Genomic DNA, 25,992 nt, shown 5'->3' on the forward strand with positions numbered 1-25,992 from the left:
AAAAATGGCTGGAAGCACCCCAACCTGGCCTGAGAAGCACGGTTCCCGAGGGGACCTCCCGTCTTGACAGATGTAGTTTGCGGGGGAGGGAAGGTTAAAGGTTAGAGCGACCTTGTAGGATGGGAGGACGGATCACCTGGTCGCCACGCTGGCCTCGGGATGTTCACAATATGCTGGCTTGCCTCGCGGAGACTTATTAACGACAGGCGAGTCAGAGTCGTGCACACGCAATTAAGCTAATCAGTAACTTATCGAATTTTAATTTTCGTCTTCATCTACTTAGTGGACGACGAGAAACGAACAGTTTAGAAAGACTAAACGATGCTGGAGCGCTAAATGCCTGTATTCAATCAGTTGTAGTTGTTAATACGGGCTTATATACTTCTATATCCATTCAGTGTGACCACAGCGTTGCCGGTACTGGGAGCCTTGTTTGATTAAGTCTTTACCGTTTTTTCCGCTTTACCACATCTAGCACGCTGCAGAATGGAAGATGTCCGAAATGTTGCGTATTTTATCAACTTGCTGTCAATTGTGATTTTGACCATTTTACCATTATCAGGTGAGTTAACTTGTTTTGAAATTAATATGCGAAAGTAAGCGTATTTCTAACTGCTTTCAGTGTTATCGATGGGTTAATGTCTTTATCTCTGTAATTATAAGCATAGTTTACTAACGTTAACTACACAATTAACAACTTTTAAATCAATTCACAAGAGTGGGAAAGAGTGTTCTTTGAAAGCTATCAACGATACCGCGAGGCTTTACAGTACTTTCATTCTTGATGAGTACAATTTACATTTCCAGTGTCTTTTACTTACCCAAGTTTACCCAGAAGAAAAGGACATTTTGCTTTTTAAGACAGTTTATAGTGACGACAGGAAGTGGTTGTGATATATGCACTTCATTTCATTACTTTAGGTGTATTAAACATCATTATGGTCATTATTGTGTATTAGATTTTAAGATTTCGAGCTGTATTAAGTATGTATTCCAAAAATGTATGTATTTATTTTATAATGTTGAGTCTAAGAATCATTCAGCATTACTAATTGAGTTCACTAACAAAAGGGGCAATTGTTCCCGTCTGTCACCATGCAGGCATTAATTAGCACATCAGACTAATTAATTAGGCCGGCATGATTGGCTTTGGTATTTGCCTTGCGCTGAGTTTCTCCCTTACACAGTCGTCCACATATGTCGATAAATGTATATAAAATGTAGTGGTTTCAGCCAGTTTTCGGCACTAGAATCTGTGCTGTGATTCAGCAAAGTGTGATCCTAATAACGATAATAATGTAAGATGTGTACAAAGACGAACGCTGTTGCCGTAAGCAGCGACAAGCAGCTCTATACGTTGCTCTTTCTGTCTGTCGACCTGCCTGTCGGTTGGTCAAACTATTAAAATGGGTCATCGTTTTTACTCTTGATGTCACGCAGCAGTTGTGAGTTTGCACTCTTTTAAATACTCCTTGAAATGCCTATTTATTTATTAATTTATTTAACTGGTGTTTTACGCCGTAAAAAACCCACGACCATCCGCAAGTAGCTGTCATACCTTCTCACGTTTAACCAGAGAGGAAGTAAGCAAGGCTCACATCAATTGCATTGGTGAGAGGGTCCTGAGTCATTCTGTCGCGCTAACACACTAACCACTTTGACACGGAAGTCCCTTGAAATACCGACTGAATACACAAGTCAGACTAAAATCCGATTATCACAAGTTTCTGACATTAAATGTATTATCTTCACTTGGCGTTCTGATGTTTCCACGTGCTTACGTAAGGGTTTATACCTATAAGTGTGATATCTCTGATACTATTGGTGTACCGCCAGATCACTTATTCCCTTCTTCGCAAATTCCATCGATAATCTATATATTCTGAGGTCATCTTATACAATTGTGTTGAAAACACAACCCTGTAGATTGGTGAATTTTACCAGTTAATTTTTAGAGCAGCAAATGTGTAATATGTTAGGGTGGTGACATACACAGATGTTTTCATCACATATTAAACACCGTGTTATTCTTACCGCTAAAATAAGCTTTTTTCGACAAATAATGTACCGTAGACCGGTCGCCCATTGAAAGGGGGTTCCCCAAAGAAGTCGAAAGTTCGAATACAGCTCTCGATGTCTGGGGTACACGGTTTATGTCAAAGGGTGGAGATATTTGAAACAACACGATTTATTTATTTGAATGTTCTGTATTAAACTTTATTTTAGTTTGGAAACCTTTTGAATACGATGTAAAACACTAAAGGAACAAGCGTCGATCTTTTCTTGCGTGGACGACAGTATGTAATGATTGGGCATGAAGTTTGCTAATTTCCACAAATAGGCCTTCAAGACCAGGATGTCGTGTCAGGAAACTTCCCATCTGTTTTGCTCGCGCAACATTATTGCTACACAAAACCAATTTAGGTTTTTTGGACATCAGTAAAAAAATCGACACAAATACCGACTTAAGCAATTTACTGAACATAAAAAATTTCCAGAAATCAGGCCAAGACCTGATTTGTTTAGCAGCACCTTTCCTCTAAGGAGCAAAGACCAATGACTAGATTATTGCTATGGAAATCATCTTTACCGGGAAATTTAAATCACATGTCAATGTAATTGCGCCAATTTACAGGTCACCTTTAATGATTAAACTCTGTTTGAACATTGTCGGCATCTGAGTGCAATTTTATTGTAAATTCGATGAAAATTACGTAAAGCAATAAGTTAAACTGTCCATCTTTACTAAATCCAGACAATCGTTGAAAGTTTAAACAGGTTGATCTGATATCGTAATCGATGATTTCTATTAAATTGGGCGCACACCAAGATAAATTAAAAATTTAACAGGTTAGACGACGATGTCAGATAAATCCATTGATTAAATTATTGATAGCACAGTAACTTCTGAACGAACTTTAATGCCACCTGGTTTAATCATGTTCTAGCCACAGTATGGCTGAAATATTATCGACCGGTCCATAAGTTATAATCATTCAGTTATTCATTCAGAGCGAACTGGGATACAGGTGCAGGTTATTACATTACTGACAAAACTGACCGTTTGCATGGAGGGAAAGCATTAAAAGTGGAAATTAAATTACACTGAATATGTTTTTTACCTGGATATCAGTGTTCACGGTTTCTCTCATAAATGTTACGAGTTCGTTATCTTTATTTATACATATTTTTTTACACATTCCTTTGGAAACTAGTCCTAAATGTTTTGGAAATGGGCCGTGCGGTTATCGACTTAGAACGCCCTTTTGGGTTTGGTTTAGGAGTGGTATGTGAATGTCGAATTTGACCCTTAGATTTACAACAAACACATCCATTCCAAAAAATTTCTCGTAGAGATCAACACAGCCCAGGTTCAGAAAGCCAAGACTTTTCCCCTAAACAACTTGCACCTAATTTTGGAAATGCTTCTATCTCGATTCGATGCAGGCCTAATTCAAAAACTTCTTGGCATTTATAAAGTGGAAACTTTAAACAAACTTTGCTTCTTGAAATAATTTCATTTTTAAAGTCCAATCGCATTTTGTGGGTTGTGCTACTTCAATACTTCACGTAAATTGAACAACCTTTTTACCTGGATGATATTACTGCTCGTCCTTATAACTGTTCTTAAGATACACATCTGGGATACGATGGTTTCATCTTGTATGTATCCCCCATATGTTATCTCATGCGTCAATTGATTCAGGAGGTCTGTCTGATGATAATAATAGTGGTTATACGACAATGAACGTTTTTCTCGTAGAACTGTGTCTCAACTTTTCTGGCCGTTCAACGGAGAGCATGGTAACAGAACAGTTAGGGACTTTCAAATGCAACAACAACAACAGACAATACCCTAAACGGATGACCTAAGTGGAAAATTATCAACTTAAAGCTTTTCGCACGTGAAATGTGGCTTAGGAAAAATAAAATAAGAAGATTACCATTCCATCGTGCTGCAATTAAGCAATTTCAAGATGTGGATATCAAATATGCTTATCCAAACAACACCCCCCCCCCCTTCCCGCCTTCTTCACTGAGATAGCAAACAAAATTAAAATACCCTAAAAGATATAAGAATCACATTAATCCTTTCGGAAGTAAAAACGATAATAAGGCTCCGTGGCTACCTGTGTCAACGCCTACAACAATCAAAGTGAATTTCTTTGTATTTGTAGCACACGAATCGAAAGATTTATCTTGTACTGTTATTTCGGATTTAAAGTTCCAACCCAAAGATATGGGCGAAAAATCTGACCCAGACACACAGAAGTATAGTGGCATTCAAACTGTCCACCGGAAACCAGTCAATGTGAGAATAGACAGGTTAGGCAACGAGTGACGTCATCGTTATTTGTGCAATTACGTCACAGTTGGCTAATGTATATGTATACCAAACTGGCCGTGAAGGTCTATGGTTCAATTCCTTAAAGTTGTGTGAAAAGTACATCAACGAAGTGTGACGTTTTAGCACAAAATAACGGTGACGTCAAGAATGGGAGCAGTTTAATCTCTCCATTGTCTGAGACTTTGTCGGATTAGTTGCGAAAGTGTTAAAGGACTATTTGATACGATCCATACTGCAAACCCTCATACAACCACCAGCCGTATAACTGTGAAAAGAACACAGTTCGAGAGAACTGACGACCTCTGCCAGTCCACCAGCCCTTATACATAAGAGGGCGCCGGCTCGGATCTAGCTCTCAGAAATTCGACTGCCGCTTTACGTCAAGAAGCGGGTAACAGGCGACGTGGGGTCTTTCTTCTGGGGTTCTGTTTCTGTTTTTTTTCTCAGCCACAAACCAGATCCTCGCTTTATGATTTAAAAAAAATAAATAAATAAATAAGAGAGTAATAAAATTCGACACTTCCAATTCATTTTGCCTTTGTGTTATTTAGCCCAATTTATGTTTATCTATAAACATAAACACACTATGCAGACATCGGCATACTTCCAGATTATTTCGAAGTCCGATTTTTAGAAACACTGATCACGGTAGATATTTTTTGCATCCGGTGTCGATAGACATTTAACTTGTTTCCAAAAGAAAAGCAAAACACGTTTCTCAGCAAAACTTGTCTTATCGACAAGGGTTCTAATCGGTCCAGGGAAGCCATCTGTGGCGTACATGTAAGAATTCCGCACGTTTTTCGTGTCACCAGTTGGCAGGACGCCTTCAGTGGCTCTAGTCAGATGCCTTGAGTTACGGGAATTCGGCGTGCTAACTGTTGGGGGTGGGAGGGCTGTCCATATACTTCTGGTCAGGTGCGCGCCGGCGAGCCGATGCCGTACAACAATAGTATCTGACAAGGTCAAGACTGTATTAGGCTATCTGCTTCCACAAGTCTTTGTCCCAGTCGTCTCCTGGGAGCTATTTGTATCAATACATGCGAGCTGCTGTGTATATTTTTAATAAATAGCAATTAATACTGTGCGTTTCTCGGTTCGGTAATTTCCCCAATGCCGCATGCGGTCTCTTGTGCCCGGATAATAACAGCACCAATAACAGTATTGGTCTACGAGACCTGGGCACTGTGTTTTATCCGAGGCGGATCAGTGATGAATTACTGGCCTTTGCAAGAATAGAATCAGGAAGTCGCTAAAGTTGAGCTGACATAGATTGTCTGTTTGGTGTGGGTAGGGCTTAACGCTCTATTTTTGCACGAGACAGCATCAACCTTGGCTCAGTATATGTAAGAGTCGCCGTTGGAAGGTCAGCTTTATAAGTAACACATATACTTTAGTGCTGGTGTGAGAGATTGGACTTATATAGTGGCTGAGATGTTTCACGGTGTAAAACCATGCATATGATGAGAATGATAAGTTAAAATTTAACCATAGTGCTGATTATGTATCAAACAATAAAATAACAGTGCCGGTGGTATACCATACCGACTTCTAATTCTGACGATATATTGAACGGTGCTAATAATGCATCGAAGAATGAACTCTTCATATTGATGATATATCGAAGAATAAGTCACAGTACTTACGGTATGTCAAAGATTTAACTCAGTTTAAAGCACAGGTTATTCATAGTGTTTTATTTGATAATTAATCTAGACTGTTAATTCCAAAAGTATATTTTATGAAAACGGCAATTATCGTAGATGAATTTATGAAATACTCCAACATTTTGAAGAAACTGCAACGATGCGTGTGCGTGAGTGAGGAGTACGATGAACGTGTGGATAGTAGGAGGTGGGGAGGATAAATGAAAAATAAACGCATTCACTGACACCATGATTTTATTCATTGATGCATCATTCCACTATTATTTTTTCTGTTACACGGCGGCACCATCATTGTATTCTTCTCCGGCGCTATGGTTTTATTCTATGATGCATCATCGGCTCTATTGATTTACCCTTTGATACATCATCAGCACTATGGTTTTATTCCTTGATACACCATCAGCTTATTATTTGATTCTTTGATACATCATCGGCACTATGGTTTTATTCTAAGATACATCAAAGGCACTATGGTTTTATTCTAAGATACATCAAAGGCACTATGGTTTTATTCAATGATGCATCATCGGATAATATCGAACGTCTTGACGAAGATTTAGAATTGGTGTCAAACGTTTGCTCTTATTGGCGGTAATCCTTGTCATGGAAGAAATATACGCCAACTTAGATAATGTGAGAAATTACACGATCTGTCTTATAAACTGAAGGCTTCTTCTATCTCATAAAGTATTATGAAAAAGAAAAGTAAAAAACAAGTAAGTTAGGCCTGTTTTCTTGGTCATCAAATAGCAGCACTGGGACTATATTGAGTGAAATAACAGCTGCACAGTGTGACTTCTTCCGCATTAAGCACTAACAGTTTTGTCTCAATGCAATTGGTTTATTCCCTCAGCGACCTTAGACAAGTGTTGCAGGGACACTGAGGCCCCCTTTACACATCGACAACGCAATATAAATGCAAACGAGTCAGGTTGGGCGTTAGAAGTAGGGCCTGTTGTTTGAAGTAATTAGGATGCGCCGTGGTAATTAGTGTTGGCGAGCGGCCCTGTTCGTACCGGGATAACTGAGTTGGTACGCGGGGGAGGTGCTAGGTTATGCGTAACCTCGCTAGAGTACGTCCAGAATGAAATTATACCTTAAGGTAAATGAACTTTAAATGTCGGAAAGTACGGGCAATTATATGCATATCTGACATTAACAAATCATACAATTCTAAACGCTATGTTCATACTTTCTGATTCACTCGTTTTAAAGCATAAATTGTAGTTTTGAAGTAATGAACTTTTTTAAGAAACTAGCTCAAAAAGTCCATGAACAGACCCATGCGCCGTCCAGACCGGTGTGCCATTTTTGTGTATCGTCCTCTTGTCTCTACATTCTTGACGATCGGATATGGATAGTATATTATAAAAGATTTACAGCATAGAGTGTAAACCAGAGCAGCGAGACAGTGTGATAAATGGCAAATGGTCACACGTAACCTGTGAAATAGGGCCCATTGTCAATTTATCTCACTTAGGGCTTTATTTTAATTGTCCATGTTAGTGCTTAAATATTGGCAAATTTCACATCATGGCTTAAGCAGACTTAGGTGAACACAAAGTGCAGTGATGATACTCGCACTTTATTTGATGTCATTGGCCTAGATTTACTAAAAATGCTGTGTTGTCATCACATTTAGTAAACAATAACATGGAAATAATGCAAAGTGATAGGCCCTATGCCTGGCACGGACACACTTTGTCGCTCATGCTAATTTAGTCGGTCACACTGATTTGATCCGACACACTAATTTGGTCGAACACACGAATTTTAGTCGAAAGATGAGCTCTGAGTTTTTGGGCTTGTGAGCCTGAGTTAATGCTAGAAGAGACTTCTGAGGGCTTATAATAGAGGCGTGTTTCTTGGCTGTTGAATGAAAGACTGGAAAATGTTAGCAATTAACTGATAACTGCCAGCAAGGATATCAATGTTCCTAAGGGCGATTTATGTTGTCAGTGTTTCTCCACAACATTCGTTTAACTTATTCCAATGGCTCCAGGCCATGGTTGTCTGAAGTGAAGAGCCTTGCCTTAAGTATGTAAATGGAAAGACCATTTTATACTGAGTGAAGAATCTAAATTTTTATGCGCAGGAAATATGCTATAATATCTTTTGGCCATCTCTTAATGCTTAAGGTTCGTCTCTGATAACCTTATTTCCATCTCTGTCGACCTTATGTCAATCTCTGAAGGCCTAACAATAAGCGACTGATGGCAATTATCAAAGAGTCTCTTATAATACATTGTGTCAATGTCTCCCTTTGAAGACTCCGATATATTAGCCTGCAGAAATCTTGCTGACCTCAGACAAGCCGGTATTTACACCTCAAGGCCATTTTGTAAGTAAATTACTTGGACGGATTTCGCAATGTTTGTCGTTGTAGGGCCTTGCCCCTCAAATCCCACCTTTTTCACACGGTAGGTGTAGTACTCATCTATGTTTAAAATTTCGTTAAACACTGATGTCTTAGACTGTGCCGATGATAGTCCTGACTATCTGAGGTAAAGTGACAGGAGGTCGTACTTCACCGGTTACGTGTGACCACATGCTAATTATCACACTGTCGTCCTGCTCTGGTTTTTACTCTCTATTCTGCAATCTATTTCACCTGTTACGTTTGACTATTTGCCAACAATCACACTGTTGTCACTTCTCTAGTTTCACTCTGTGTGTGCTGTAGTCCTTTATACTTATTGAGTCTATTTCATCAGTTACGTTTGACTATTTGCCAACAATCACACTGTCGTCACTGCTCTGGTTTTACTCTCTGTGCTGTAGTCCTTTATACTTATTGAGTCTATTTCACCAGTAACGTTTGACCATTTGCCAACAATCACACTGTCGTCACTGCTCTGGTTTTACTCTTATGCTGTAATCTTTTATTCTGATTGAGTCCATTTCACCTGTTACGTTTGACCATTTGCTAATTATCACACTGTCGCTGTTGTTCTGGTTTTACTCTCCACGTTGTACGTCTTTTATTATATCGCATAACATCCATACCTTTGTATAAGCTATGGTGACAATTAACCCCATTTTTTCACATACCAAAATTAAAACATCTGCATACTACAAGCGATACCCTTGATAATTGAAGGGTGTCAAAGCTCTTTCTGGAAACCTGTTGTTCCCTGGGGAATAATGGGGCGAGTGTTCATGTCCGGGTAACGGTTCCACCAAACAATTCAATGTTAAGTTGATTGTAACTAGAGACCGCTGTGGCTGAGGTAGTTAGCACGCCAAAAGATTCGTTGAGAGTTCAAGTGCTGTTCATGGTAGCTTCCTCCCCAGCCGTACGTGGGAAGGTCTGTTAGCAACCTGCGGATGGTCGTTGGTTCCCCTCCCCCCTGTTTCTGCCCCGTTTCCTCCCACCATATAATGCTGGCCGACGTCGTAAAAATGAAATGTTCTTGAGTACCGCATAAAACACGAATCCAAATAAATAAATAAATAAATAAATAAATAAATAATATTATAACTACTGTAGGCTACACATGTTAATGATATATGTTGTTATAGTGACTATAATCAGCTCACCTAATGATTGCGTTCAGAACAACACGCAGATGTAGCTGGTTTAAATTGCCGCCAAGCTATACGTAAAACAATCTTTGTGGACAGATCTAAACACCCTTTAAAGTCAAAGAGAGCTAGAGAATTAAATGAAATTCATCCGACGGAGAGCTGAAAGCTTTGCATAAAAATACGCGGATATGTTTTTTTTTTTTTTTAGGAGATAAAGGTATTTAAATGTTTGATGTCTATGGATAGCTTTAAGACCCATGTAGACTATAATTACCAAAGAAACCTTCTAAGGTGTATTTGGCGTTATGGTAGCATGCAGTTTAAAAACCTGCTTTGAGCTGTATTTAACGGAATAAACTAATGCTCAAGCAAACATTGAAATCAACTTACAGTCAGTGACAACACAACACCGAGAATCTTATGAACAGTCATGCATGTACATGTACAAGGTCATTGTCCCTGGAAAAGTGCGATGGTACCCGCTGGCTCTGCTTAGTTTTCTCGCACCCTTTAACTATAATGACGTAAAGTGAAATATTAAATCATTGGTAAGTCGTAGAGGTTGGCGACAAGAGGAGCAGTAAACTCCCTGGTGAGACGCTTCCGGTGGACGGCGGATTTGCTCATGCATCGCCCAACATGCTATGAGGCAAGTATAGTCGGCTTAATATGGACTGGTATCTGTATACGATAATGTGCTTAAGTACATAAGAACATGACAATTAGCATATTTTGCTTATTCCAATTCCCTTAGATATAACTGAAGACCTTTAGATATAACCGCTGACACACAGCATGTTGTCGATTTACTTCAAGCAGGGTTTCATTCTAAATGTCTAAATAGAATTTTGTTTTAAATGTCATAAACAAATTCTACTGAAAAAGGATCTATTAATAGCCTATAGTCTAAAGGATTGGCAAGATGTTCCATAATGCCTTAATTTAAACGTTGACACGACGTCACTTAGAGATGCCTCGCTGCCGTAATCACTCAGTCCATCTAGTTCTACCAATGTGAGTGACCAAACAATCAGACGAGTCTTCAATAATCTCGTCATTTGACTCGCTTTCTTGCAGAGATGAATTAGTTCACTTGGAAATTTAGATTTTTTAATGAGTTGACCCAAACTTTTCTCTCAGTGCATGAATGTCACAATGAAGACTCACCTGACTGTTTATGAGTCACATACCTTCCCACGTAAGGCCCAACGAACTAAAAAAATCAACCTGTTTTGTAAAATTGCTAGTGAACTTACTCTAGATTTCGGTATTATGTTTCAGCACAATCTGTAAATAATGACTAGTATATTTAACTCCAGTGTCACTTCTTTCTCATACATACTGTCTTGGTACTAAAATATGAGGCAGCATTGACGAATTTCATTATTATTTTGTATATCACTCACCAGGTCCAATATGAGTCAGGTGGCAAGTCTGTTGCCTCTATGGCTAGTTATATTTTTGGATGTTCTTTCCAAGAACAAGGTATTTTTTCTGTCGGGATGTTTACTGGGCAGTTGAGGTGTGAGGTGTTAATAAGCAGGAACTAATCAGCAGGCCCAGAAACCCACTCGTCTTTTGCGTTTCCTGTTCACGTAGGAAATTCTGTAATATTAGCATCCAGCAAATGTCAGTCACTCTGATCCTGTCAGAACTAGTCGTTAATTCTCTCCCATATTAATCTTGGGGTGTTTTCTTATCTTTCAGAATGCTATCGCCGAGGATTTAACATACCTTTACCATTAGCCGATCCTTTTATCACGGAAGATATGGGAGAGTCCGAGCTTAACACAGGTATGGTTCCCTGTCTTTAATCACCATGTTCTAATCAACACAAGCAGATTAGCATTAATATGGTATGTATTATCACGTCAAAAATAAACCTATCCAAGTGTAAAGAGTAGATGTTTAAAAGTTAATGTTTTCCTCCCACAATCTGGTGATCAGTCGCGTTTCTGAAACAAGCCTCAAGGGTGAAGCCTTCTCTGCCTACATGAATGGTGTGTTATGGGCTTAAGTAACTTTAGTATGAAGCTGTCAATTTTATTTCTGAGCAAACTGTAGAAGAATTTTTCTTTCATGTACGACAACCCAAAAAGTGATACTGCCTTCCCAATTGTGCTGCAACTCGTATATTAGTTGTCAATCAAGAAATCAACAAACATTTTGCTGGAAAAATTTGAAGGGCTGTATGCAGTGTTAAATAGACGCCTGCGAAGTCCACCAAGAATGTTGTGGGTCTCTATGTCTGTAAGTAAATAAGAACATTTAGGAACTTTGGGAGTTTTGTGGTTGTGGAAACGGTATATAAGAACTCATGGGTTACAGGTGACCATTTGTCAGGCATCACACTGTCGTCGCTGTTTTGGTTTTTCTCTGTATACTCTACGTCTTAATTATATTTTATGTGTATCTAATAAAAATCGATGGGTTCAACTCCTAGACTGAACAGTGGTTTAGAGAGCAGCAGTGGTATACTTGTTAATTCAGCTTGAAAAACACTGTTAATGCATGTGCGTAGCACCACATTTGGCCGAGAAGTCAAAACTGCAAGCAGCTGATTACACTCCCCCACCCCCACCCAGCGCGCTTTGCTATTACGTCATTCAGTGCGCAATACAGTACGTGTACAATTAGGCCTCACAATCAAAATTTACATACAACCTGTAGTAGGAAGGTGATCAAATCAGTCCTGCGATTTTCTGGTTAACATTCATAAATTAAATACGTCTCGTCTTGTAACTTTTAGCTCTTGCCTGCAGTTCTTTGTATATTGTGGGGAGTGGTTGGGCGAATTCGATTGAATTCCAGGTATACTATCAGATATTTTTAGTGCTCTTCTTGGAAACGAAAACTTGCACCGAAGTCTCCACCTATCAACTAAAGGTAAACCCCGGACAGTCGTACAAACTATTGTCAGGTAGTGCTATTGCACTTGCACCGGGTACATTCGCCAGTATGTCTTTTCGATAATCAATACATGTACTTGCGTCGGTGGTAGCCCACCAGAAGCTGAGTAACGGTATTATAGACTCTTCACTTTATCTAGATTATACACCAGCTGCCCGTATCATTCGCAACACTCTGTTTTCTGATCACCGACTATAATGACTTAATACCAGCTTAAACTGTATACGCTGTCGTCACAATGCCCGGATGACGACAATAGGCTGGTAATAGGCCCAGAGTCGTCGGTGAACCCTCCATGATGATTTATGGATTGGATGTGCAAAAATACCACTATTGTACTCGGGTTATAGCATGGCTTACAAAAACGGCACGTGGCTGGTGATGACGTATTGGCATTGGTATATCTCGGTTTATTTTTACCATCCTGACGCTTATATATGTGTTCTGGTTTAAACTAGGACAATACAGATTTCATTACATCATACGGCACTGTTATTAACCTACGTTATAAAGTTCAAGGGAGTGGAGCGTCGGTCAGGGCTCCTTTGCCCTCGAGGTGTGGGTTCATTCCCAGCCTTGGGCGTTTTCATTCTTCGTGAGACCTTGGTGACAATAAGAAGCGATGGATCTTGCCGGTCATCCATAGAGCTAGTGGCGTGCAAGCGTTCCAATTTCAACAACAAACGAACAAATAACCCCGCAATAAAATGTTAAAAGTTAAGTCCCAAATTAGTGTGAAAGTTCGGAAACTGTAACACGTCAGATATCATGAACGCTCTGCCAAAGAATATATTAAATAGTATCACAAATTTTCTCCTGTATTTTGAACCAGGAAGGAACATATCCCGCCAAAAGTATTGCCAGTAAAAGCTTTGCGATCACGATTTTCGTTGTAAAAAATGTATTAGAAGCTGACAATATAGATGATTTTACCAGAGCTAGAGCAACACTGTGATAGTCTGGTCTAGACTTAGTTTAATGCTGTGGTGTCATCTTATTCAATGACAGTATCTTAAAAACAATTTGTCTCTCGGGCTTGGACTCGATTCGCCATTGTGTGAGAAAGGTACACTATCACAAGGGTAAAGAGAGAAATCTAATTGTCAAAACCGACATTCGTACATGGATGTACAGCACTCGTAGATCATAAAAGCTGTTGCAGGTCAATAATAGCCAGACACATTCCCTAAACAATTTAAAACACTAGTTCCTCAGAAATAATATATAAATGAATAAATAAACTCTGGTAGCGTGTAAGAGAGAAGCAGTCATAAGTTTTAATCAATGCATAGACGACAGTCTTTGTTTTAGGCATCACATCCATATACAAATTTGTAGTGCGTAAATAATTTCCAAGGTCAAATGTAAATATAGATATCTGAGTTGCGGTTCGATCCCAACTGTTCGTAATAACACAGAGCTGGTATGATAAAAAATGGATAAACACGTGCGTTGTCAGAAATATTTAGCATTTTGTATAAGATCAAAAGCTCATGGCGAAAGAGATGTGCTTTTATTAATGTTCAGTTGTCTGCTTGTACTGTGGACCAAGTGTACTGCATAGGTCACCAGTGTCAATCAACTACCCTTTGTATCAGCGAGAACCGTATAACCTAATGTAACGTCATTGGTTCGTGACTTAAGCCGTTAGATATATGCTTTTGTAGTCACAGTGGTCGACAGGTCAGTGGAACTTTGCACTTATTTGCCTCATTTCAGTCTCATTACCAAAGACTCGTACCTTACATGCAGCAAGTTTCAGTGTCTCATAGCGTAATGTTAAATTAAGAACAAAAGAAGAAATATCATTTTTTTTTTGTCTTTCCTCTATTTTCTGTTCTTGCCTTTTCCCCCTTTTTTGCCCAGGTTTCAACAACCGTAATTTTCCGACACATGCACTTCCATGTTCATCACAGTGCAGCTGTGAACGTTTTTTTTTTAACGGATTCTAATTCGCCGTAATGTGTCTGATGTTGCATTTAAGGTTGTTTATATTGTAAACGTAAAACTAGATTTCCTTTGACAGCAACTTCTAGGTTTATTAGTGCTACTTTTCGGGTAAAGGCTAACAACGTTTTTACGTATAATGCTTCCGGTTGCTCGGTCTTATATGGAATAAATCGTCTATGGCATACACAATAAAATGTAGCTGGTATCCCAGTTCGTGTTGACATTCACTATTGTATAAAAGGGAATGAATAACGAATATAGCTCGGCTGTTCACGACATGTCATTATAATGGTCAGTGTACACCTATAGCGTGCCGGCGTTTTGTAGGACAGGCACTTGAATCTTGTTGGGATGGATTTCGAAATTTACATTTGAATTTGTCTGTCAGTTTTTCATACATTTGACTAAATCATGACTAAAAGTGAATTTTCTTAGATACATGTTGCTCATTTTGAATATGCCCTACTTTTGGAATAAGTATAAAAAATAAAAGCATAAAAAGTCGAAGTGCATTATTCAAGCTAAAATGAACTGTTTCAGTGACAAACTACGAATGTAACGCCAAGGTACATGATACAACATATTATGTATAACTGTCATGAATATGATCGACAGTTTCGTCATTACTGTCGTCTTCTTGGCTGTTTCTGATATTTACTCGTACGTAATGCTGCGGAAAAGTTTTTGTTCCCTTTTTTTACCTTATTCTGTAGTGAGAGCCAAACGAGCACCGAATAACTACCTCGTACAACCGTTATGTTGGGTTGTGGGTGTGCTTCGGTCTTTGATTAATGGCCCCGGGGCTAGTGTTGATTGATCTCTCTGGGAATTAACCTGTTAGAGGAATCTCACATGTCACCTGACGCTTTAAGGGTTTGCTGAACTTTGGCCTTTAGGCACAAAATGAACAAAAAACGGCGGCCTAATCTCCATTCAATTTCCATGCGCTTAAGAGATTTCCTTCTGTTCTTAACCCAAAGGTGGTTTTTGTATTGAAAAGCCGACCACCCCCGCCGGAATAACGTGGGGCCGGTAAACTATCACACATTTTTCTACCAAACAAAAAATACTATTAGTTACATGTAAATATAATTTGCATGTAAATAGTTTTGAAAACGCTATTGTTTGACCAGAAGAAGGTCTGTTAGGTAATATTTTAGTCAGAGAACGTGTGAAAAGCGTAAAATTTTGAAAGTGTAAAAGTGTAAGTAATTATTTTTGGTCTGTCAGTGAACGTTCAGTAAAAGTAAAGTTGAACAAAGTTTTCTGGTATGAGAACGTCAACTAACGTAAAGCGAGAAGAAGAATTTATGGTGAGTAGTCAACTTACGTAAAAGTGGAGAAAAGTTAATCTGTCAGATAACGTTGAGGTACGTAAAACTGGAGACAAACTTTTCCTTCAGATAACGATGAATAACGCAAAAGTCGAGAAATTTTAATGTCAGATAATGCTGAGTTGCGCAAAAGTGGAGAAAAGCTTTTCTGTCAGATAACGTTGAGATACCTAAAAGTGGAGACAGGGTTTTCCTTCAGATAACGTTGAATTACGTAAAAGTGGAAAAAATTTAATCTGACAAATAACGTTGAGTTACGTAAAATTAGATCATACTTTCTCCACCAGAGAGCGTAAAGTTACGTAAATTAAATGGAAAACTTTTTTGTCATAATGCGTTGTGTTACATAAATCGTGTGGAGGAAATCTTTTTGTCAGATAACGTTAAGTTATGTAAAAGTGAAGAAAATTTTGTGTAGCAGAACGTTCAGTTTTCTGAAAGTGGAGACAAATTTTGTGTAGCAGAGCGTTCAGTTTTCTGAAAGTGGAGACAAGTTTTGTGTAGCAGAGAGTTCAGTTTTCTGAAAGTGAAGACAAGTTTTGTGTAGCAGAGAGTTCAGTTTTCTGAAAGTGGAGACAAATTTTGTGTAGCAGAGCGTTCAGTTTTCTGAAAGTGGAGACAAGTTTTGTGTAGCAGAACGTTCAGTTTTCTGAAAGTGGAGACAAATTTTGTGTAGCAGAGTTCAGTTTTCTGAAAGTGGAGACAAGTTTTGTGTAGCAGAGAGTTCAGTTTTCTGAAAGTGGAGACAAATTTTGTGTAGCAGAACGTTCAGTTTTCTGAAAGTGGAGACAAATTTTGTGTAGCAGAACGTTCAGTTTTCTGAAAGTGGAGACAAGTTTTGTGTAGCAGAGAGTTCAGTTTTCTGAAAGTGGAGACAAATTTTGTGTAGCAGAGCGTTCAGTTTTCTGAAAGTGGAGACAAGTTTTGTGTAGCAGAACGTTCAGTTTTCTGAAAGTGGAGACAAATTTTGTGTAGCAGAACGTTCAGTTTTCTGAAAGTGGAGACAAATTTTGTGTAGCAGAGCGTTCAGTTTTCTGAAAGTGGAGACAAGTTTTGTGTAGCAGAGCGTTCAGTTTTCTGAAAGTGGAGACAAATTTTGTGTAGCAGAACGTTCAGTTTTCTGAAAGTGGAGACAAATTTTGTGTAGCAGAACGTTCAGTTTTCTGAAAGTGGAGACAAATTTTGTGTAGCAGAGCGTTCAGTTTTCTGAAAGTGGAGACAAATTTTGTGTAGCAGAACGTTCAGTTTTCTGAAAGTGGAGACAAATTTTGTGTAGCAGAGAGTTCAGTTTTCTGAAAGTGGAGACAAATTTTGTGTAGCAGAGAGTTCAGTTTTCTGAAAGTGGAGACAAATTTTGTGTAGCAGAGCGTTCAGTTTTCTGAAAGTGGAGACAAATTTTGTGTAGCAGAGAGTTCAGTTTTCTGAAAGTGGAGACAAATTTTGTGTAGCAGAGCGTTCAGTTTTCTGAAAGTGGAGACAAATTTTGTGTAGCAGAACGTTCAGTTTCTGAAAGTGGAGACAAATTTTGTGTAGCAGAACGTTCAGTTTTCTGAAAGTGGAGACAAATTTTGTGTAGCAGTACGTTCAGTTTTCTGAAAGTGGAGACAAATTTTGTGTAGCAGAGCGTTCAGTTTTCTGAAAGTGGAGACAAATTTTGTGTAGCAGAGCGTTCAGTTTTCTGAAAGTGGAGACAAATTTTGTGTAGCAGAGCGTTCAGTTTTCTGAAAGTGGAGACAAATTTTTCCTTCATTACATGTCGAGAAAAGTTTAACGTTGAGTAACGTAAATTAAATGGAGGAGAGATTTTTCACCCTAGGCTGTTGGATTAAGATGAATAGAGAGACTTGCCACAAAGAAGTTATTTTGCTCTAAAAGATATTAATACAGTATTATGCTACATTTCATCCAAGGTTGATATCGACTTATCATTTAATTATGCTTACACTATGGTGCTAGAAGGTGTCTAGCATAATGATCAAAATGTCGTAATTAACAGATTGTACAATTGGTAGATGCCAAGTATCACACTGTCATTGTAATCTAGGTATAAGTAACCCATGCCAATGTTTTTTGTGTATTCGGAATGGTGCACCTGATCCAAAAATTCTTCAGGGATTAAATCGCAAAATTGATTGGATTAACTCATTAAACTGATTGAATGGCACTATCATGCTTGTTGGATTAAACATTAAACTCGCTGGGTTAACTCATTAAACTGATTGAATGGCACTATCATGCTAGTTGGATTAAACATTAAACTCGCTGGATTAAAACATTAAACAGACTGAAGAAAACATCATTATACTGGATGTATTAAATCAGAAATTAAATGAATTATTAACCATTAAAACTAATCAAATTAGTTTAAACTCGAGTACTGGCTGGATTTAATCGATAAACTCGCTCAATAAATTAAACCTTCATACCAGCTGGGTTAGACCAGTAAGCCGCTTTAATTAAACAAGTAAATTCACTTGAGTACATCAGTAAGCTAACTGGATTAAATCATTGAACTGAATTAGGTAATCATTGAACTGAATTAGGTAATCATTGGTAATCACCATCTGGATTTAACCACCAACCTCACTGGGTTTAGCCGTTTAATTCCTTGGATCAGATCCACCCTCAAGATAATACCATCAGGTACATAAGTCACAAGACATTCCATTAAGCATGTCTCAACCTGCAGTCTTTATTAGTGCCAGTCAACTCTGATTCCTTAGATACAATACGTCACAAATTATTAGCAACTAATGTGTTAAAAATTCCATTTCAAACACCTTCATTCAGGCCTGCCTGACATGTTTTTGGAAAAAAAGCCTCCAGCGGTTTACTTCATTAGTGTATCTTTTTTTCACCTTGTGTCTATTAAAACGGTGTTGGTGGCATCACCAAGCCTCTCCACATGGCGTTGTATTAGCCCTACATGTATGTGAACCGTTTCCCTTTAAAAATTAGCGAGATTTTTCTGAGTTTTATGTAAGAATTTACAAATCCACTTGTTTACACCTTAATTTAAGTCGTCCTAGATATGTTCTCAATCAGCATGCATATCAGTACATTACATTCTCCACTGCCTTCATTTAATATACCAAAGCGTGCAAATGATTTATTTATTTGATTGGTGTTTTCACTGAACTCAAGAATATTTCACTTATACGACGGCCAGCATTATGACGGGTGGAAGACGGGCAGAATCCGGGGGAAACCCACGACCATTCGCACGTTGCTTCCAGACCATCCCGCATAAGACGCGTTGGCGTGCTAACCCCCGCGGTCACTGTGGCCCCGCATGAAAATTAATCCGAATTTGTATTAAGTTTTCGTGTAAGGGAAGAACGACTTTCTCCACAAGAGGATCCCCAGACTTCAACAGTTTTTGTCCATGCAGACTTTTTATGTTTCTATGTGGTATCCCATGACTTGTTCTCACCAATCCTTGGTTGACAAATAAAGCGGATAACATGTCAGTATAGACGACTTAAGAATGAAAATTGATGAGAGAGATTATGGCCTGCGCGGCGTTCAGTAGTTCAGCATACTTGGTCACGTAATAGTGTGGAAGGATCATGTCTTCAGTCGCCACCATGCCCACATATCACTGACGTTTGATAAATATCATCAGTAGTCAACAGACTTAACCCACTAAACAGTCGCCTTCATTTGTTAAGTGAATAACAAGAACACAAGACTACAACAATACGTCTAACAGTGCTTGAATACAAAGGTCAATGACATGTTGGCCAACGGGATAGGTAGTCAGGATTCTATTTTGGGGTGAGACATGAACACTGCGTCCTCGGCAGCCAATTTCCATCGTCGTGTCAACGTTCAGACAGGAACGAGTCTCATGTGGGCGACATCGTAAAACATGAGAAGTTGTCTCGTTCAACGGAAAAGTTCCTCATCACTTCAAGCGTCTGCTTAGGTCGAAAGTGTCAAAACTGAAACTTTTTATTTTCCATCGATTATATTTGAATGGCAATAAGAAGTATAAATCAAACTGTTCCTTTTTTCTTTCCACAGAATTCAATCAAGATCCGTCCAGTATATTCGACAATGGAGCGCTACCTTTAGTACTTAGATGTAAGTTATACAATAAATGCTGTCTCGAACAGAGTTCTTCGAATTCAAGATGGTTTGAGAGTAATACAGAGAAGGGAATATTGTCTGCTTAAATGTCTCTGGAAGAAATACGTCTGGCGATTTGCTAATTGTGAGGTTTTTAATTTCTTAACACAGTGTCTGGTTAAGTTTTGTACCAAAAGTTGGATGCTTAGTATGTCAGTGGTAGGCAAAAACATATTCCCAAACGTTCCATTTCGTATAGCTTCTATTAACTATTCTGTATGACTTGTCTTACACGTTCTAACCCATCCATTCATTTTGTCTATTATACTGTAATAAGGTTTCAGTTTGATTTATTAGCTTTATCTGTTAATAAACAGATATATATTTCCACTATCTATTGGCAGCTTTTGAAGAAAAACTGGTTCACGACTTACAGTACCATCCTGGTTTGGAACACATAACGGAAACCCAGGCGTTTTATCTTAGGGAGCGGCTCCGAGGCTTGTACTCATACCTGAAGAATCACCCAGCCTTGATGGACCGCAGGCTTCAAGTGGCCTCAAGGAAACCTCTCTATACATTTAGATCAGCCCCTGTGGTACGTCACTTCCGACAAATGTATATTTAGATCGGCCCCTGTGGTACGCCACTTCCGCCAAATGTACATTTAGATCAGCCCCTGTGATACGTCACTTCCGGCAAATGTACATTTAGATCAGCCCCTGTGGTACGTCACTTCGGGCAGATATACATTTAGACCACTCTCTACGGTACGTCACTTCCGGCATGTATACATTTAGATCAGCTTCTGTGGAATGTCACTTGTACTCATATCTGAAGAATTATTCGTAGGCTTATATACCCAGTCAAATAAATAAATAAATAAATCATTCAAATAAATCGAACATAAAATATGACACACAAGTGTAAGAAATTCATATAAAACTTTAAGACCCTCCCATACAAGTGCAAGACATTCACGTACATGGGTAAGACATTCACATATAAGTGTAAAACATTCACATATAGGTGTAAGACATTCACATACAAGTGTAAGGCATTCACGTTCAAGTGTAAGACATTCACATATAAGTGTAAGACATTCACATACAAATGTGAAACATTCCTCACTCAAGTTAAAGAAGTGTAAAATGTAAGATATCCACACACGTGTAGGGCATTCACATACAAGTGCAAGACCCTCACATATAAGTGTAAGACATTCACATGCAAGTGAAAGATATTCACATAAATTATGGCATTCACATACAAGTGTAAAACATTCACAAAAAGTACAAGACCTTACCTTGTGTAAGACATTCACATACAAGTGTAAGATATTCACATACAAGTTTAAGAAGTGTAAAGTACAGGACATTCACACAAGTGTAAGATATTCGGGCATCCTTAAAGAAGTGTAAAGTGTAAGACATTCACACGTGTGAGGCATTCACTTACATTTACAAGTGTAAGGTATTTACATACAAGTGTAAGACATTCACATATACGTGTAAGACATTCATATACAAGTGCAAGATCTTCATATAATGTGTAAACATTCACATTGTCCAAGGCACTCACATACAACTGTAACCGAGAGGGAACATCTTCCATAAGCGAGACACAGAGCACAGAAACACAGAGTATTGTAAATGGGAATACTGTTAACATGAGGTAACATATCCTCGGAACAAACTATTGCCATATGCTACCATGGCATGCTTATTTCTGGGGTTCGTAATTTTGTATCAAACTTGAATTAATAGGTACGTGTTAATGGTCACTTTATTGCTCTTTGGCAAAGATTAATTAAGTTGGCATTTACCTGGAGAGATAGGGTAAGACTTAAGAACAGACATGCAGGTATAGACATATTCAAGAATATACCACTTATACGATGGCTAATAGGAAACCGTTGGGAGAATCCTGGAAGAGACTGGAGGAAACCCACGACCATCCGTAGGGATCACCTTGAAAAGTGATGCTTTCGCGATACCATTATACTAAATGAAAAGGAACCGGAATTCACGCGGTGTAATGATAGCAAACGTGCATAGTCTGTCTTAGTGGGACAATACTTGTATCAGGCATCCTAAGTATTGTGTAGGATAGTGGTTTAGTGTAAAGCTCATTTTGCTCGAACTGGCATCATTAAAAACCGACAGAGAACCATTAGTGACATTTCGATGTCACTGTACGGAACAGATCCCATGCAGGTTTGTTTTTCCAACACACACGCTAGACTCCTCATAATAATGACTGCTATATACTTCCGCACATCACAACGCCCCGTTCTGGTATTTATTCACCCTGTAAACAAAATGTATCGCATGCGGTGATTTAAAAAAGCAAGCGTGTTAACCATATTTTTTAGATATGGACATATACATTTCGTATATTTACTGGGCATATAAGTTTAATATTTCTTTTAGAAACAGAAAATTTGAGACAAGATATCTCTATGTCTAGGGCCTGATGGGAATTTGTCTTGTTTTAGTGAGTATGTCTTACATGTAAATTTCTATGGTCCTTTCCCACAGAGCTGTCTTTGGCAAAGTTCCTCGTAACTACCATGTCAAGATAACTATGTCTTTAACATGTGTTGCCATGGTAGTTTCAAGCTACTTAGCATAGGAAAAATTTGTACCATGGACTGGGCTCAACATCATATGTAGGAAATCGAAGCTCATTGTATAGGTGTTTATTCATAGTAAGAACCGTAACGTCGTGTTGCACAGCGGACCATACCCGAAATGGTCCATACCCTTAGGTGTCACCGCCGTTCTCCTCTGCGTCCTTTGAGGCAAATTCAATTAAAACTCTTTACTATGCAAAGAAAAGACCTCTATAAGTCTCCCGTTCACCTGACGATCTTTCAGCTAACAACAATGTAACTAATTAATAAATAAGTCTGTGCTATTCAGCCAATGTTTTCTCGTTTTATTTTAGGTGCCTGAGAAGAGGACATCATTTCCGGTGGGGATTCGTTACCCAGTGTGTCCGTCTAGGAATGAATGGCGACTAATTTACACGGCGCGCGATATTAACAACACCGCCGTGGAACTGTTCCAACCGCAGGACGGCTCGGAAGGTCAGCAGTGGTTTTACACGGTATCCTGCGACCAGACCAGGATTACGGCTCTTAATCCTACCTGTCCATCATGCTGCACCGGCATTGATCATAGAAGGTATCTATATCGTACTGAAGCAACATTAATAATTTACCACAGTCTAAACAGTTAGAACTACAAAGAAAGCCATTAATACACAACCCGTGCTTTGACCCATCCCGTTTGTGTGTTTACTAGTTTGTTTGCTTGTTTATTTTTTGTTTGCTTGTGGTTTAATGTCGTTTTGTACATTTCTTTAGTCGACGTCTCCTTGTAGCAGGCTGGTGCCAATTACTTAGGCTTTCGCGGCATACGAACCGTATCCCGGAATACAGGTGTACATATGTATTCGGTCAACACACATTCCTGAAAGGACATGTCTCAGTTATGGATAAGATTATGGGAGATCAAAATAAATAAGCTGTTCACATACATTCGGGAGCATCAGCTACTTTCTAATTCTAATGAAGCCAAGGTTTATCGCAATGACAAACACTTTCAACAATTTTTAGCGAGGCGTTTAGGACATGGACACTGTTTGTCATGTACACCATATGTGGAAAACCGCAAAACGTGACTCTCCTCTTAATTCGCAGGATTGTAATAAGTATATGTATGCACTGACAGAAATTCTTTTCAACACATTTATTATAAAAATATATTAAAAATTCATGATGTAAAAAAAGTTTCTTTTGTATTTTATGTCGTCAGATCAATATTGATACGGAATGTTCACTGACGTAAAGTTGGCTAAAGTGACAGGAAACAAAAACTGAAGAAACACATCAGCGGAGAAACCACTGAAAACTGTATCTAATACAGCTTATAGTTTTTCTTATTCATGTTGAATTCTCCCTTTATCTTTTCCAACAACAGCGTTTGGTAAACACCTCCCTTTTCTTATTGAAATACATCGTTTATGTGCTTGAGTGAGCCTACTTGTAAGTTTACATTCTGCAAAAAACCTTCTTCCATAGATGAAAATAAAAGTCGCGAAACGTTCATCATACAATACCAACATTATTCATAACATTTATAAAGCACTTGGGTCAATGGGAAAACATGCTATGAAAGATAATTTAAAATTTCGTATCATATGATATACTTTGGTAGTTTTCAATAGTCTTTTTTGTTGACGCTTAAAGCAGCTTTCCTTCTCGTGCACTTTTCAAATGTTGCTTACACATTTATCCTCACAGGTTTTCGTCTGAGTGCCTGACTATGAAGTCGTACGTAATCGCTCTGGTGAAAAGACAACAAGATACATTCTTCGACTGGAACTGGATCAAAGTGGAAAGCAGTTGCAGTTGTGCCATCACGCGAAAACACGGCGGCTGAGCGTTCGTATATTACACACGAAGGAGCCAAATCATTTATTTATGCCTTTCTAATCTTTTGTCAAGCAAATTCCATTCTATAGATCAACCAGTCCCAATTTTTTTTATCCTATAGGCCATTATGGCAAAAAGAAAAATGGATTTTAAAAACATTTCAATGCTTACGGAACAAAAGAAACACTGTCGATGCATACAAATGGGTTATCATCGCTTCTTTATTCATGTGACAAGGCGTATGTTGTTAAACCATTGCTTGATCTGATATTACGAGGCTAATAGTATTGCCTTGTAGCAGTGACATGTATAGGATGTTTTAGGAAAGGTTCGAAAATTAGTGGAGCTTTATTGACGTGTCCTTCTTTGCCAAACCATAGAAACACAAAATTAAATTTAGACATCACATTTGATCAAGTGGTCAGAATAAAGTTCACGACAATTACAACTAACTATATTTTCAAACGTTTGGGAAACTCGAAAGATGCAGAGTTCGTGACCATCGAAATATTTTCGTTTTGATTCCTTGAGAACATTCCAATCGTGGCTTGTGTGACCCCATTTCGCGCCTCCCTACCGTTTTTTAACTGTTCAGCGCTGTTTGGTTTCAGTGAGAGGTAAAGTGGTTCTTCACTCTGAAGTCATCTCCATTCTCTTCAGAAAGCTATGACACACTCATGTGTTGTGTTTTTATTAATAATGCCAATGATTTAACATCTACAATGAGTTAAAGACAACATGTCTGAAGGCCGACAGATATAACAAACACATAGTGGAAGAGGCTTGCATTGATTATGGCCAGAGGCCTTCTATTTCTGTATGCTGTAAATATTGTTTCTCTTATTCAGTTGCCTCAAGAGCTGCTATATACATGTGGCAAAACAGACATAATCACATATTAAGTTAAAAATGCTAGATACCATGGTAGTTACAATCAACTGAACCTTGTTATCGCCTTGTTGATGGCGCCCTTCGTGGACATTGCACATGTACATGTCGTTTGTTTATCGAAATTATGCCGTGTAAGTCGTTCGGTTCTATATTGTATATATGCTACCCATTGCTTAATGCACAATAAGGAACATGTAGTTCAACTACCATCTTACTGTAATTTGAATAGTCCTGTTATTTGTCCTTATCATGCTTAATTTCAATAAATTGTTGTTGATTTGCAGAATAGCAATTGGTGTCGACTCTTAGATAGGGTAAACTCATGAATGCCGAATTTGGTGCCATTAGAAACTTTGCTACATCCAGTACATGACATAAACAAACGTTCCAAGTTTTACTGTTACGTTTATAGAGCTTAAGACGTTATATTGATGTTCGGATCAAGATTTTGTGAACCAATTTTGTGTGGTGATTTCCTATTAAAAATAGTCTATAAAAAGATAAAACGTTTAACAGGAATATGAGATTACTTTGGTGAAAATTGTCGGCTTGCATTAAGTTGCCTCTTACAAATGCATGCTCTCAATATTTACTATTTTGGATAGATCTAAACTCCTGTGTCTTATTTAAAGAAACAGTGATATGCTTAATGTTGAAATATCACATGTACACTGTATCACTAAAGAATGATTAAAGTCAACACAGCTTTGTGTATATAGATTGTTTGTTCTACAACGATTATACTGTCTTCAGTGCACATTTTAATTCACTTTACACAGTTTTAAGTTTAATTTATCTCCGTGTACGCTGTTCCGAGTATTATTGGAATCTTCGCCGTCGATCCAGGTTGTG

At 38.4% G+C, this 25,992-nt stretch overlaps 1 protein-coding gene across 1 annotated transcript; it reads left to right on the top strand.

The window, feature by feature from the left end:
• The first annotated feature begins 427 nt into the window (after window positions 1–427).
• On the top strand, window positions 428–25,992 carry LOC135461622 (uncharacterized). The gene is made up of 6 exons (XM_064738799.1): window positions 428–562; window positions 11,251–11,337; window positions 19,764–19,823; window positions 20,213–20,406; window positions 22,758–22,996; window positions 24,118–25,992. Exons 1-6 carry the CDS (start codon window positions 487–489, stop codon window positions 24,254–24,256), a joined length of 795 nt encoding a protein of 264 aa, XP_064594869.1. The 5' UTR covers window positions 428–486; the 3' UTR covers window positions 24,257–25,992.

Source organism: Liolophura sinensis, chromosome 1 (genome assembly GCF_032854445.1).
Source record: "Liolophura sinensis isolate JHLJ2023 chromosome 1, CUHK_Ljap_v2, whole genome shotgun sequence".
NCBI lineage: Eukaryota > Metazoa > Mollusca > Polyplacophora > Chitonida > Chitonidae > Liolophura > Liolophura sinensis.